General features: G+C 41.1%; 1 protein-coding gene across 2 annotated transcripts in view; it reads right to left on the minus strand.

Annotated features, from left to right (window-relative positions):
- EXOC6 (exocyst complex component 6) overlaps positions 1–16,455 on the minus strand; it is an 85,831-nt gene extending 69,376 nt beyond the window's left edge. For both annotated transcript variants that reach the window (XM_071439132.1, XM_071439134.1), the window contains exon 1: positions 16,301–16,455. In XM_071439132.1, coding sequence (XP_071295233.1) covers positions 16,301–16,383 — 83 coding nt within the window. In that variant the 5' untranslated portion in view covers positions 16,384–16,455. The remainder of the gene's footprint in view (positions 1–16,300) is intronic.
- Between the last annotated feature and the right edge of the window lie 599 nt (positions 16,456–17,054).

Consider the following 17,054-nt stretch of genomic DNA (forward strand, 5'->3'; position numbering starts at 1 on the left):
TCCTCAGGCAGCCTGATGCTCTGCATGAGAATACACAGGGACAAGCATGTGGGCCATAGCACTGTCACCTGGACAGAAACGGGGAAGGGATGAGAAAAAGGTTCAATGACTGATGTGCTAGCACTCCAAAATACCCATTACAGCTATGTGAGTGCTGTTCCATTAAGAAAAGGGTCAGAGATGCTGGAAGCTACAGGGTGGACACAGAGGGGCATCCAACTGTCTTCAGAGCTCTCGGAGAAGAAAAAAAGATCAGGAGGACCAGATGATCAAAGTATCTTCACAGATATCTGGCAAGCATTAGCCTCCTCAAATTGGGCTGGACTCACTACCTATACTGCACTGTATGCTAAACAAAAAACCAAAACTAACCAAAACAAAAAAACCTTCAAAGAAAAAGAAATTCAAATTATTACTGCTTCTTTAGCCTTTTGTTTAAGGGTGGAAGAAGCCTCCAAATTTAGGTCTCCTTCCAGTGTTCTCAAAAAGAAGTGAAAAAGAAGCATCATTATCACAAAGACAGGGGACTTGTATCTATCACTATGTGCCCAAACTGTAAATTGTGTCATGTAAGCATAAATGAAAGCAGCAGTAAAACTCAGTAAAGAAAATATAATTAAAATGAGAATGAGACTACAAAAAGATGGTGCAAGAGGAACCACCAAACTTTCTTTGATGGTAGCAATGCACTGTGGTTTTAGACTTAGCTACTGCCTGATGATTTGGGGGTATCCAATAGCTGCCTTGATAACTTTTTATCCATTTCACATCTGTGCCAAGACTTTCAGACATATTCTCACAATACTGACAAAAGGAAATCCTTTGCAATCAGAAGATTTCTCTTTCAAATGTTATCAAAAAATTCCAGAAAGCACAGCCAGAAGTTCTGGAAGTACATACAATGTAGCACAGGCAACACAGTTTCCACTGTTATAATATATGTGTTGATTATGTTTTCCTCAATATTAAGGCCGCTTATGCTTAAATTTAATTATAATAAAGTACTGGTTTTTAATCTCAGGGGTAGTAACACAATATTTAATTGAAAATAATACAGGGAATAAATGTTCAAAATAAGGGGGAAGAAGGCAATACTGTGCACCTCCCAATACCTTAATCACAAGGTTACCCTACCTTCTTAAAATAATAGTTACTATTTTGTCTTGTACATTGTACCCTTTTCGTAAGGATACTAATAAAATTGTGACCTGTGATTTAAACCAGTACTTTGTCAGACCTCCCTAAAATGCACTAGTAGTATAAATTCCATATTCATTCCATACGTAAACAGCTCCATCTTGTGGGAACAACAAATCAACGCTCATCAGCACGAGACAGAACTGCTCGCCTTTACAGAAATAAATCATCAGTGTATTTTTAAAAAACTCACACTTCATATCACAACTTTCTCATCTAGGTGAGAAGAAGATGAATAAACAGGTTTATTGACTCCCTGAGGACACTGTCCTCTGAGGACACTTCACACATGCAGTTTCAGAGGCTTCAGAACAATGTCTGGCCTAAAACACCAGCCTTTTTGAAAACCAAGGTGTACACTGGAGAGCCAGGCTATCTTTGGCCACAGACAGAAATCAGGCTTTTTTCTCAAACCTGCAAACACAACTCAGACAATACACACCTGATTTACCTTTTAGGGAACACCACATATCATAGTTAATTTCTGATACTGAAACTCATTTTCCATACATACGCTTATTTCAAAGATTACCAACAGCTATCTAAATAAAGTAATTTCTACCTCTTAATAATTATCTGAAAGTGTACATTTCAACAGATTATGACACTGCAAGAGATGCTGATAACAATTCTCCACTTTTGAGAGCTAAATTATCAAGCAGACAAATCACCAATACTGCAATATCTTGGAGAGACATGAAATCCTAAAAGCATCCTAGAGATAACTCTTTAAAATTACAAGACAAAATTAACTGAATTTACAGCACACACAGAGTTCTGCTGGAAAGCAAGTGAGGAAGCAGTAACCCTTCCAGCTCCATTTCTTCAGGAGATGACAATTACATGCAATTATGTCTACCCTAAAAATCTCTCTCTCACTATAAATTGTTTCACATCCAGCAGTAGCAAGTGTCAATCTAGGATACCAAAGGAATTTTTACATGTGTAATACACAGTTCTTTCAGGTTTTGTTTACATTTATACTCCTCTGAATGAAGAGCCCCAAGGATCCTCTTCAGCTTTATGGGCCCCTGAAGTGGATGCTGATGGTCTGAAATACAGCACAAATTTGAACTGTGTCAAACTGAAAGACATTATTAGTTTTTATTAAAACAGCTTTTAACCTCTGATCTGCACAACTACAGACTACTAGTGTTGATTCATATCATGAAACTTTGACAGGAAAGTTTTTTTCTTGGTATGAGTCTTCAGACTGGATAAAAAAAAAAGAGAAAATCACTAATGCTGGAGACAGAAGTTTATGTTTGATTTTGGCACCCAAAAAACCCAAACCAACACAACATTATCAATTTTCAAGCTGGAATGAGAGAGCTTTAACTTGAGTGACTACTTCACCACCACTACAGCAAATCAGTGATAGGACAGGTACTGGTTTCTCTCCTCAGCAACAGGGCAAGCAGGGAACTCAGGAAGAACAGAAGCAGAGCTGAGCAACTTTCCTGGTAATGTGCAGATATCTGTCTATATTCCCAGAAATCTGTATATAAACTGAGACTTTTTTTGGGTTTTTTTTTTTTTTTACTCATTCCAACAATTGGATGAGTCATATTAATGCCAGTCTAGGTAAAAAGAAGATAGTACATAAAGTACTTGAAAAAGGCAAAAAAATAAACTAGGAGCAGTCAGAGAGTGACCTAAAGGAGAAAAATGTCTGAGTTCACTGGATACTTTTTATTGTAATAGGGATATTTTTATCTTGATCTTTCTTACCAAGCAGACTGAAGGGAGAACAACAAGCATAAACAGATTTGAATTCAGGTCTCAAGAAATTATGAAGGAGGATTTGCAGATATGCAACCATTTTCCAATTGAAAACAATAAAATAAGTTTACTTTATACTGTAAAAAACTTTCCTAAAACTTTTACTTTCAAAACTGAAACACAATATGAAAAACATGTATTTAATAAGTCTTATTCACGACTTTTGTGTTTACATGCAAAAATATACTGAAGCACCAGAGGGCACTATCCTATGCACAAAAATACCAACAGTTAGGTAATCAAAAAATCTCCAGAGAACTAAAACTTAACATGCCAAGAATTCCACACAACCTTTATAAAAAACAGTAGTCAAAATAAATTGTCCTGAAATCATCTATTCCATAATGACAACTCCACACATACATATTATCACTCTAAGTGAGCATCATAAATGTCTTCACAAATGGTTACAGGCTCCCTTCACAATCATATTTCTGCTATAATTTCATACAAATATTTCTGTGCATGCAATCAGGATAGATGTCCTTAAATGCCTGAGTGTAGGCAGGAGTAAAAGAGGACAAGAATTTCAGCAATGAGGAGGGAAATAAAAAGTTAGAAGCAAAAAAAAAAAAAATTGTATAAGCCCAAAACTTAATTTAATACATTGACTGGACTACTGGAAGGGCAGACAATGGAAGTGCATATAGACTATTAACTGCAAAAGAAGAGGAGCCCAAAATCCTTTTTTGAAGTTCAGCAAATATCCTAAATTTGCTTTTTCCCCTCCTCATCTCCAGTCTAGCTCCACATCTATGGCCTCTAGACATGAAAATTACAATAACCAGACCTAAGTAAAACTTCTACTGTAGTCTTCTTGTTTTAGCATAGAAAAATAGATTTCAAGAATAATCAGAATGGGAACTAAATTAATTTTGTCTCATATCTATAGCAATAGCCGTAACTTTTCAAAGGAGAGAACTACTACTCAGGAACCCAGGCTTCAGGCCAAAAAAATGAACTTGAAGAGTTTATTTTATTAAAAATAAAATCTCCATACTTTCATAAGAAAATAGTAATTCAGAAGATAATATGAATTCCTGGTTGGTGAAAACTCTCTCACTTAAAAATCATTACTAGAACAGTCTACTAGATAAAGAAAAAATAATATTTAATAAATCCCACTGGAGTTTTTAAAAAATTACTATTTCTTAAAGGTTCTGGGATTATTTTGTGTGTTCTTTTAAATGAGCAATGATTCAACTTGTAATTGCAATCCATATTCAGGAAAGACAAACCTGAGCTTATGGAGCATTACTGTAAACTTTTTGAGAGAACAATTCTTCTAGTAATCATTTATAATAGGTTCTAGCAGCAGCAGAGACTTTTAAAACAGATCATGTATTTTAAAATAGCCAAAAAAACATGTTAGAAAAAAAAGAAAAAAAACAGCAATCTTTTTACAGGACAAAGAAACTTTTTATTAATGACTTGCCGCCTTTCACCATTTTCACACCTCCCCCAAACCATCCTGTTCTGTCCCATTTCTAGGATGAATTGCAGGTTTCCCCACCCCTGCCTATATTGCCACAAAGTCTTTCATTTCCTGATTGCACAAGACATATGAAGCAATTAAAAACTGTATGTACACATTCCTTTCAGGATACTGATAACCACTCAGTAAGTGCCAATCAGTTACAGCTCCATGAATGCCATGACAATGGCAGGAATTACACATATCTGTACAACAGTTGTATGAGTTTGACATGGAATGTAAGTCTGACCATGCAACTTCTGACCTTCAACAGAAGCAAAAGATTCGTTCGTAGAGCTTCAAATTAAGCAACGTGAGGGGAAATAACTATAATTACTTGGATCAATTAAATGAAGGCACAAAAAAAATCCACCCAAACATGCACTTTTTATTTAATTTTTCAAAGTAATACTTTCAACAAAACACACACACAAATGTACCAACTCTCAAATGAAGAAATTGTGCTTATGGATAATCATGATTTTAGAATTCATGTCTTGCTACCAAAGCCAATTTTGTCCTGATGCTAGAGATGCTCCCAACTAATTCCCATAGACATATTGCAAGAAGTAACCCCCTAGATGTTCTCCCTATTTCTCTTTTCATTGAAATAAAATCCCAAAATGAAACAACAACACTAAGCTATACTAAATAAAGTTTAAAAACAAAGTAATATTTACAATTCAAATATACATTATGAGTTCAGTGTGATCAGTGCAAGCAGAAAACACTGACACTGCAAATTAAGATTCTGCCCTTAAAACAGCCCTGTCACACTGTGACTATAACTATGGCATCCCTAACCATGATACTGTATCACACACTCCATTTCAGCTGCAATTTCACAGGAAACATTGCAGAAACTTCCTTTGTCCTACAATATACAAAGATATTTTCTGTTTACAGAAGCTGCAAACTTTGTAGGGATTTTTCCATGGAGTAATTTCATATAGGTAGTTGCATACACCCTAAAAAGCTTTATAAAATAATGTCCAGGTGTTTCCTGTAATTCAATTGCAGTTATGGTAATAAGCACATTTCTTAAAAGCTAAGCAGCCTTTCAGTGCCAGATGCTACCTATGTTCCAGTTCTGCCATTCTTACTCATAATTACATCTCACCACTCTATTTAAAAGATCACATTACCTGCCAGAACAACACAGAACTCAGCTACGGCCTATTCAGAGAAAAGATTTTATTAATCTTAGTTTAGCTGTTATGCTTTGCTTGCCTGGTTTTCCTGGATGTGCAATTTCTGTCAATTGTTCTCACTAATAGTATCCTGTTTCTATGAGCAGGAAAGGGCGGAGTACAGTTTGTTAGTTACCATTACTTCCTATAAGCAGGGCGCTTATTCTGTAGTAGCAGCACTAGAGCATTCATTGTTCGTGCTGGATAAGCAATGCATCACGCTGATGGCTGTTAATGGACATCCTCTGCAGCCAAACACCAACTGATAATCAGCACACCCAGATTTGCAATAGACTTCCTCCTTCCTGTTTTTACACTGCTGACCAAGGAGATGCCTCTTCCTGCTGAGCCTTTGTGCGACTTACTGATGTATGAAGTAAGAAACTGAAAAACAAGTGCTGTGCTACCGCTTTTTTTCCTAATTTTGTGTTGTAATAGTAGATAAAAAGGCAGCAAAGGAAACGGCAGCTTTGCTCGCTTTGGTGCTGGCTATCGCCACGGAATGAGGTGCCAAGTTTGGCCATCTGTTCCATACACCTACATGGATACAAGGGGATGTAGCTGGAACCTGTGTTATTTCATAGAATATAAAGTAGGAAAGTGAAGTCTGGATAGTAATATTTTTATCTTCCTTTAATACTTCCAGAGACTTTTGTTACATAAATTGTTATCTTTTAGGAGCAATGGATTAATCTGTAAACCAAGCTGTGAGCTTCCAAGTTCTTTTAAAAAATTTAATGAGATTTCTATTACACATGTACAAGAAATAATTAGGCCTCTATTACAACCTCTAGGTAATCTGTCAACTTTATCTAGAGCACTTGAGACACAATCTTTAAGATAAATACACACCAATTTTTTTTAAGAAAATTAATTTCATATTTCAACAATCTCATATGTCTTTTCCCAAGACATATGAAATAGAACAGAATATTTAATGTCAGAAATGTGTAGGTTACTTATTTCAATAGGCTTTGAATATTGACACTATACAGATGTAAATACATTATTTCAGAAATTTAAGAAGTTCCAGATAAAATAAAATACCCAGTAATTAAAAAGGTTCAAAACCAATTGGATTAAGAATGTATTCTATTATATACAGATCAAACCAGACAATCCTATCCTGCATCACACTCCTCTTCAAACATATAACCAAAACATGTACTTTACAAAGACTTTATATTATTCACTTTTTTTAACTTTATGAGCTCACATAGCCTATATATAAAAAAATCATCATGTATTTAATTCATGTAAAACAACAGCCTGTGCTGTATATTCTTTGCATATCTCCAAGGATCACTGAAGAAAGTAAAACATGACTTCTAAAAAAAGTCTGTTTTTTCTGTTTTTCAATTCAGAAGCTGAACTGAAACTCAGTGTTTCTCTCAGTTAGGAAGCCATTAAGAGTGTTGATGCAACTGACTAACTCCAATTCTCTACCTGCTTGATGAACAAAGAAAATCTGCTCATTTCTTTGCAGCTTCCTAAGTTTATGAAACATACCAGAACAAATATAAAGTATAAAACAGTATCTGCTGTGTTGCTTTTATATTGAAATTAACTGAAAACAAAACTTGTAAGAAAACATTGCTTCTATGAACAAAATGGGGTGAAAATCCTTCAAAGCCACTCTATGCCTAAGGATGTGTGCAAACTGGGAAAGTCCCAAAACTCGATAGGTTAAACATTTCCTTTTGAAGCTGAAATGTCTCAAAAGTATTCCCCAGGTACATATATGACAGTAATGCTTTATTAATTTTGTATTACTCTGATTCCCAGGAGAATTGCAAGTTACACTCACTGCAATTTTGCAAGCAAATTACTTTCCCTGAGACACAGTGAAAATCCCACTCACAGTATTAGAACTGAACACTTTTCTCATGCTATATAAATAAAAAAAAATCCCCAGTGTCTTTTAGGTCCTCTCTGTCCAATCCCACGTCTTTCCATCAAGGCTGATGCACTCTAAAATCTGTTTCCTTCCTTCTTAATACCTCTGTCAGTGATTAAGTTCCCTACTAGTTTGCTATTACTGGCAAAGGTTGAGATACGGGAAGGGTTTCAGCCAGGCTCCAGGAGAGATCATTAACTCCTTCCTGCACAGGAAGGACCCAGTTTTTCAGGAGTACAGATAGTTCTGTACTAGACATGTACAAGATGAGGAAAAGCTGCATTGTTGAAAGTACTTCATCAAGCTGAACCTCAAATTGAACTGTTGTTGTTATACCAAGCTCTGTGATGACAGGGATTAGGTTTGGGCATTTCAAACATCACCAGAAAATAGCCAGAAAGACCAGCCACAGCTGGATTTTACAACTAGCCACAGCAAGCCCTTCAGAAAGATAAAATCTCATGTGATTACCTGATGCTGATGCAAAGCTAGGACTATATTTCTGAATGAGTTAGTACTTAATAGTTTACTACAACCCATAAAAATAGTTTCCTATTTGCAAATCCTTTTCTGGCATTATCTTAAAAGCATTATTCAAGACATATTAATCCTCTTCAATTTGAATGAGCTCATTTTAGTAGTATAATACATAAAGGCAACATGACAACATCTGCAAATACACCAGCACTTAGCAGTCAAAACCAGACTTATATTTAACTGAATTATGCTACAACTCCTCAGGTAGATATCAATGGTTCAGACACACACAAAGAAAGCTGAAGCACAGGCTATGCTGTTGGCTTTCCAAAAAGATTCACAAGGAAGTAAGCACCCATGTGACTGGCATTTGTGAAGGATGTAAAATTATGCACTTCCTATGCACATGGCAGGTCCAAAATCTGGGTCACCAAACATTGAATAAAATTAGCTTGACAAACAAGTCAATGAAGAGATGACAGGAATAAGAACTGGCTTTTCTGATTTTAACTGAGGTAAGAGTGCACAAGCATAAGCCGTTCATATGAAGAGAAGGCTGAATGTAAATGAAACAACAACACAAACTTCATAAAACATCTATTAAGTACACTATTCTGATGATGATGTATCAGATAATTCCTCTATTTTAAAAGCTTTAATGTATTTTTGAAATTTGTTTCCTAAACACTGGGACAAGCTCTTTGGCAATGCCTGTGAAATTGGAGAGAGCTGTTTCAGAACAATTGACACAGGTTACTACCTAGGTTAAAGCTTCACTTGGCAGTTGCCCATTTGGAAAACACTGCAAGAACTGAGTCAGAAGCTGATGTGTGAACAGCTAAAAGATCAAGATAACCTGATTTGCAGACACATATTTCATGACAAACTTAATCAGCATTGAACCTAAAGATTTTTTCAAAACAAAAAAAAATTGCAGTGCAGATATGATTGCGAACAGTCTCAGGCTTTATAAAAACTTGAAAAGTAATATGTTGAAACTTGCAGCAATGCAAGTGATTCCTTATAAAACACTTTTGCTACCAATGGCAAATTTGACCAGGCTACAGAAAAATCAGAACTGCAGTTCTGCTGCTGTATGCCAGATTAATCAGTCTACAGCACACACTCTTCAAATGCCCTTTTGACTCCATATAATGGACTAGGCAATAAAAAAATAATTGCTCCTTCATAGCAATATACATCACATAGACAGTTGCTTTATCTGACTGTTGTCTTTCAATTTAAGTACTTGGAATACCATCAAATCCTACACCAAGTGACAAAATCTGCAACTGACAATACAAGCAATCCTCTATCTTTTTAGGATACACTGGTTCACAGCAAGCAGGTCATTCTCCTTACTCCACAACAATCCACTTAAAAAGTAGAAATTAGCTATTATTATAAAGATAAACTGATAGATAAATATATGTGCTAGTTTGGTCTGGGATAGAGTTAATTTTCTTCACAGTGGCTGGTGTGGGGCTGTGTTTTGGATTTGTGCTGCACACAGGGCTGATAATACAGACACGTTGTTGTCATTGCTGAGCAGGGCTCACACAGAGCCAAGGCCTTTTCGTGCTGCTGCGCTGGCCAGGAGGCTGGGGGGAGACACAGCCAGGACAGGTGACCCCAACTGACCAAAGGGCTGCTCCAGAGCAGATGGCATCATGCTCAGTACATAAACTGGGAGAACAGGGAGGAAGGGAGGAGACATTGGGAGTGATGACATTTTGCCACAATAATCCCCTGCAGTGCTACAGGCTGGGAAGAATGGCTGGACAGTGCCCAGGCAGAAAGGGACCTGGGGGTCAACAGCCAAGTGAACATGAGGCAGAGTGTGCTCTGGCAGCCGAGAAGGCCAAAGGCATCCTGGTGTGGATCAGGAACAGTGTGGCCAGCAGGAGCAGGGAGCTCACCCTTGGCACTGCTGAGCCACACCTTGAGTGCTGTGTCCAGCTCTGGCCCCTCAGTTTGGGAAGGACCTTGAGATGCTGGAGTGCATCCAGAGGAAGGAACGAGGCTGGAGAGGGGCTGGGAACACAAACCCTGAGAGGAACCACTGAGGGAGCTGGGGGTGTTTAGCCTGGACAAAACGAGGCTCGGGGGAGACTTTATCACTCTCTACAACTCCCTGAAAGGGGCTGTAGTCAGCTGGGGGTTGGTCTCTTTCTCCAGGCAGCAACTGACAGAACCAGAGGACACAGCCTTAAGCTGCACCAGGGGAAGTTTAGGTTAGAGATCAGGAAAGAATTCACCACTGAAAGAGTGACTGGGCACTGGAATCATCTGTCCAGAGGGGTGGGGGAGTCATTGTCCCTGGATGTGTTTAAAAAAGAGACTGGATGTGGCACTCAGTGCCATGGTTTAGTTAATGAGGTGGTGTCAGGTCATAGGTTGGACTCAATGATCTCAAAGGTCTTTTCCAACCTAGTTCATCCTGTGATTCTGTGTTCCAGAGTAACCACTACTTGTGATGGGGTCCTGCTGTCATGGACATGACTGAACACCTGCCTCCTCATGGGATGCAGTGAATTCAGTCCTTGCTTTGCTTGTGTGTGCAGCCTATGCTTCTCCTAGTAAACTGTTTTTATCGCAGCCCACAAGTTTTCCAGCTTCTATCCTTCTGATTTTCTCCCCCATACTGCAGGTGGAGGAGTGAATGAGCAGCTAGATGGGTTTGGCTGCTGGCTGGGGTTAAGCCACAACAGTATACATGAAAGTACAGCCTTGATCCAAAAGAGACCACAGCTATCACACAAGGATTTTCCAGTTCTTTGGGGCTACTTTGTAACTTCTGTCTGAAAGGGAACCAGGAATGAAACGCATTAACTTGAAAATTAAGAAGGGCTTGAAGACAGACCATTAATAAAGATAGGGTCTACTGATTTTCAAACCAATAGCTTACAATTCTGTAAAAGATTACCATACCATTTGAAATCAAAATATATGATCAAACCATTAAAATTCTCATCTAAACCACTGGCTGATGATCTCATAGTATTCTTACGTCTGCTCTATATTTATAACAAGACTAAGCTATAGACAAAAATGCTATTTGCTGGCTCATGCTCCAAAACCAAAATAATGAAAACACTGGAAAATTACTTTAGACAATCCCACCAGACAAGTAAGACCACAGGAGAAAAATGAAGGCAACCACATTTTGTTACTGGATAACCACATCATAAATCCCAACAGACCATAGGCAGAAAAAGTATTTCTCTGCCTGCAATTGTGTTAATGCTGTAAAATCTTCCCACATTTTCAGATTTCATTCATACTGCCCATGTTACCACTTACTAACTGTGGTGCTGAAGACACAGAACCACATACCTACATCACGCCTGCTGGTAACTTTCAGTAAAACTGAAGTTACATAACATTTAGGCACTTCGCTCATTTTGCTTTGGACAGGCTCCCTCAATGAATACAAGAATATCTCCAAAATACAAATTACAGACCCCAGTCTGGGGAAAGCACCTGCAGTTTCAAAGTGTACCACAACCCAGTAAAAGCAGCAGAATTAGACTCTCACTCCATATCTCTAACTCTGAATTTTCTTAGGACCTTGATCAGTAAAGGACAAAATTGCTTATTTTTCTAATGATGCCTTACTAAAGTGTAGCTTTCACTTTTGGCTTTTCTGCAACACAAGGACAGAAGCTCAGAATGAACAGCTATCAATTTAACACTTCAGCCAAACTAATTTATGATGTCCAACCTCCAAACTCTGCTTAATCTAAATGAGAAAAATGCAGCACTATACAGAAATGATTCTGCTTTGCAGTCTCAGCTCAGTGCTGCTTTTACCAGTGCAATGCAGTGGGACTAGGGGAAGGTGACTGCAGCATACTGCAGCATCAGGCAGAAATGCATCAACTGAATGGTGCTTGTGGCTGTGATTTGTTCAGCCAGAGACAACAGGACAGAGAAATGTCTTCGCAGAAGGCTCTCTGAGAACTCTTCAAAGATGTTTCATGGGCAGCACAACTTAGAGCAGCCTACAAGATGCTCTAACATCTACCAGGCAACGGCTTCGTGATGACAGATTGCAGGAAGAGACAATTGAATTAAAAGCAATTTTACACTGACTTTTGAGGAGCACTTTCCAAGCTGTGATTGTCAGTAAAAGCTACAGAGCTACAGAGTACATTCTGTTTATAGATAGATACCTCAACAGACACAGCACCTCCTTATCAACTTCACCTTAGCAACAGAATTTCCATTATCAAATCCCCCACAGTTTTTTATATTTAATTTTACTTTTGTATTTTTGTTCAGTCAACGGTTTGTGGGCATGGAGGTACTCCCCTGACAGGCTGTGTATGGGAACCACAGAACACCGCAGACTTAGTGACGCAAAGCTCACAACACAAAGTGTTTAGAGAAAGTCTACCATATGCTTATGAAATATTTCGCCAAGCTAGAGTTTAAGAGTTAATTCATTTATTTAAAAAAAAAAAAAGCTTTAAAATACTACACACTACTACAGACTCAAAGAAACTCATATCTATAGTACACAGGGCACTGGCAGAACAACTTCTACTCTGTCGAGTTCCACTTTGACCTTTTTCAACCAACCATAAACTAACCATCAAATAAAGTCAATTATTTTCTTCTGAAAAGAATCTGTCTTACTAGCTACCACAGCATGTCCAAGTGACTATTCAAGAAGTGTTAAAACACAGAGTTCAGTGAGGCCCTTAAGTTTTTTGTTATCTAATTTCTAATTTTTCTGTTGTTGTTGAGAGGATTACAGGAATTGCTTTTCTTTCTCTTTGTCTTCTTCCACTTCCTTTCTAAAGATTAGAAATAAGATAGCTCTCCCTGAGAGAAGCTCAAAAGTATGTATGCAACATGAATTATATTATATTAACATGTTCTATAAAAAGGTGAGAGTGATGAGCCTTTAACAAGTTTTGTCATTAATCTCATTTTGTTAGCCATTAAAGCCAAAAAGATGCTGATAAAAGCTTCACAGAGTCTGATAAAAAAAAAAAAATCCTGGCTGCTATAGACACAGTCTGCCTATTTAATGAAAGGCATGTTGGCTTAGGTCTCATTTATAATGATTCAGCATGTGTTACTGAATTTAGAGATGCAAGTAAAATAGCAGCAAATTTAAATCAATAAATTCATCCAGTTAAAATGTAAAAAGAAAATTAATTTAATCCAATACAATCTCTTCCTCTCTTGAGATGCAGAGCAGTCTTTAGGAGCTAACTCTCCTAAACAGTAAATAATCCCAACTGCACTAGCTGTATGCTGATTCCTCCTATAAAGGACCTGCATTTCACATTCCTCTTTATGGGCAGATCTCAGCAGTAGAAAATCACCTGCAGAATCAGTCTGTATGTTGTTCCTTACCAGTAAATTATACACAAAAACATTATATATCAATAAATGCTATTGTTTTTTGTATCATCACACTGCAACACATAAAAACAAGTGCTGCCACTCTTGTAGCAGGGCAGGAAACAGCACCCTGGCAGGAACAGCTATAACCAACCAGCAAGCAAAACACTGAAGAAAAACAGGAGCAAAAACGTGTTTCCATGGAATCTACATACAGCCCAGAAGAAAAACGTACACTTCCATTGTGAAGCATGGATGCACTATGAAGACATTAATATCTTGATATTAACAAATAAGGATAAGTCAGATCTTGCATATCCTACAATCTTCAGCATTTAATATTACCTCATGCTACTTATCCAAACCACTCACCTCAAGTCCCTTCTTTTGTTCTGCTATTTAAGTAGGTATGTTGGTACTTTATTTGATGTGGCAATGCTATAAATATTCTCCCAGCATTACAACTCAGAGATTACAAAAATATTCCATTTCACATAATGAAATTAATGTCATCTCAGTCATTACGTGAGACAACTGGCTTCAATAGCTTCTGTGACTGGAAATCAATGGATCACTTCATGTCGTAGCCTTATGCAACTGCACGTAGAATTACTCAACTAATTTCTTTGATTCACATTGTTTAGCAAGTAAAAACCAAGTTCTCATGCAGAAAATAATGCTCCATTTTACATTCATGCTTCTTTCATTGAAATAGATCTTGTAATTTGATGTGGGATTTCAGACTTTTCAGTTTCACACAGCAGTTCACAAATTGTAACAGAAAGCTGAGCAGACAGCTCAAGTTTGATCTTAAATACTGCTGTTCTTAGGGAGTAGAGGCATACTTCTGTGGTTTTTGCTGGGCTTCTTTCAAAACACTCAGCCAGGTGTAACCACTCTTTCACCTAAACTTTTTAATTGGAATTGAACACTAGGGTTAAATGAAACTAACATCCACTTTTTCCCTAAAAATCCTGAAAGTCAGCAATGTAAAATTCCCTTACTGGAAAATCAGTGATAGGATAGAAACATGCAAAAAATAAGAAATTAAGTTTTAGTATTTATAAAGACACCAGCACATTTTAAATGCTTAATATGGATAAGAGATTCATATGGTCCCTTCCCCATCCACACCTGTGGATGCCTTCTTCTGCTGTGTAGCCCAATACTCTGTGCTTTCTACAGGTTACTCTGACATAAGCTCTATACTGAAAATGGTGGTGAAACTGCAATTATATTTAATATTTTGTTGTGGTTTTTTTGCAGGCATCAGCTTCAACCTGCCAGGGCTTGTTAAGTGATTAACATGGTGAAACTGCCTCCAGGGACAACTTAAGTCTGAAAGCATCCCAGCTAACCTTCCATCAGCCTAAGCCCACAGACTCCCACAGGTGAGGCTCCTTGTGATGCTCAGCTTCAGCATCTCCACACTGTATTCCCAACAGCAGCTGTGCTTAAGGAACATGAGAGAAGGTCAGAGTGCAGTTTGCTCCAAGCTGACCTCCAAGAGCAGACTAAGCCAGCAAGCAGTCCCCATGTGATGTCTAGACGAGCCCACCACACTCCTCATGGGGGCTCTCAGAGGAGCAATGAGCCCCAGCCTCACACAAATGCCCAGACTGCCACCTCCCACACCGCTGTGGAGGATCCACTGTAGACACACATAGCTAACCTCAAAATCAACTGCTGTGATGCGCAAAATGACCTACTTGGCATCATGTAACAGGAACTTCACTTCCACCAGTTCTCAGGACCACGTTCTCACCCATGTAGCCCACGTTCATCCTTTCTCAGCCTTGTCCACACTCTCCAGCAGGGAGCATTCCCACTGCAGGGAAAGCCAGCAGCACCGTGCTCGCTGCTTTGCAGCACGCTGCCACACAAACTGCCTTTTCCAGTTTTCTGCACACAGGCTCACTGTATCTTTTCAAAGAGATAACATTCACAGTTCTCTCTCCCCCGTCTGGCTAGTGCCTATGCTTTTTTTACTTATTTCAGACATCTTTAATGGGGGAAGCACCAGCCAAGCTCCACGATGACGATCCCCTTTCCCCCGTTTCCTCTATAACCCAATTCATTCTCCACAGGCCCTGCCCTTATCTCCCCAGCTCTAAGTGAAAAGTACCTCCACATTTGCCTCTAACAGGAAAGGTTATGCAAAACCTTATTTTCGAAATGCAGGCTAAGCTATTTGGCATCATGTGGAATTGGAGGAAAAAGACAGAAAACCAAACCATTGCAGTCATGGCACACCAGACATGCTCTAAACACTGTCACATTTCCAAGGAAACTGACCAGGGAAGTGGGTTTCAGACCGCATCATTAGAGGATGATAGAGGAGCACTGCAACACCCACCCCCGATACGGTTTCGGCCCCGTTCTCAGCACAGAACCGGCGGTACCGGCACACCCAGGGAGCTGCCTCGTGCCCAAGCGCGGGCAGCAAAGCCCGGCACCGGCTTACGGCGAGCGCCCCAAGCCCGGCCACCCGCGCCGGGCCCAGGGCCGCCCCGTCCCGAGGCCGCACTCCAGCCCCGCCGGGGCCGTGCCCGGCGCTTCCCCGGCAGACAATGCCAGGGAGCGGCCACCCCGGAGCCGGGCCACGGCCGCCGTCTTCGCTCGGTCGCCTTTCCCTGTCAGAACGGCGGCACGGCTTGACAGCCCCGCTCCCTGCCCGCGCCGCCCCGCAGCGCCCGGGACGGGGGGCGGCGGCCGGACCCCCACGGAGCGGCAGCGGGGGCCGCGCGTCCCCTCCGCACCCACCGCGGCCGCTCCCGCCTGCGGCGCTGCGGGCGGCCCCGCGCGGTCCCTGGGGAGCAGCTGTCAGAAAGCGCGGCCGGGTCGCGCCGCGGCTCCCGGGCCGGCGGGCGGGCAGGGCGTGGGATTTTCACCCGCTGGCGGCGCCACGGCCCCCGCGCCCCGCACCTCAGGGTGGGTCCCACGCAGGCCGTGTCGGTGCTCTCGATCTCCTGCAGGATCCGATCATGCTCGGGGAGACTCTCCGCCATCTTGGATGGGAGGGACCCGGCGGCCGCGCCGCTGCGGGAGGCGCCGAGGGAGGAGCGGCCGCGGAGCCGGGCGGGGGCCGGCGGGAGCCGCCGGGGAGGGTTCGCCGGTGCGCACTGGGCGCGGGGCGGAGGGGACGAGGGAGGGGCTGCGGCAGGTGAGGGGGCGCGGGTCGCGCCGGGTCGCGCCTTTCGGGCTCGCACCAGTTCGACGGTGCTGTGCTGCCCTTGTCAGCGGCAGGGCTAGGCCGGGGAGCCCGGCAAAGCCCCTCCGTCCCCATGGCATCTCCGGGCACTGGTGTCCGGCAGAGACCGCGGGCAGCCGCGTCTGCCCGGCGCCAGCCGCTGCGACCCGCTCGGGGCACTGTGACAAACGAGGGACGCGCAAAGTGCGGCCCCTGTACCGGACGGACCGGCTGCCCGCCGCCGTGCGCCGCGCTGCACAGACGCCTTGAAGGCTTACAGGGCTCAACACGACCTTTTCCACTGAGCTACTGAGTGTAGTTCTGGTTTGGTCTTGTGGCTAGTTCATGGTGTGGTCTTGTTTTATTATTATTATTATTATTTGGTTTGTTTTGATTTGACCGCTCCCGCACACGCGGACCGTGCCCGTCCCGGCAAGGGAGGGAGGCACCGACCCCTGAGGCGGAGGCTCTGCCGGGTTTCTGCATTGA

The sequence above is a fragment of the Agelaius tricolor genome, unplaced genomic scaffold (genome assembly GCF_023055355.1).
Source record: "Agelaius tricolor isolate 1412-34295 unplaced genomic scaffold, bAgeTri1.0.p SCAF_13, whole genome shotgun sequence".
Classification (NCBI taxonomy): Eukaryota; Metazoa; Chordata; class Aves; order Passeriformes; family Icteridae; genus Agelaius; species Agelaius tricolor.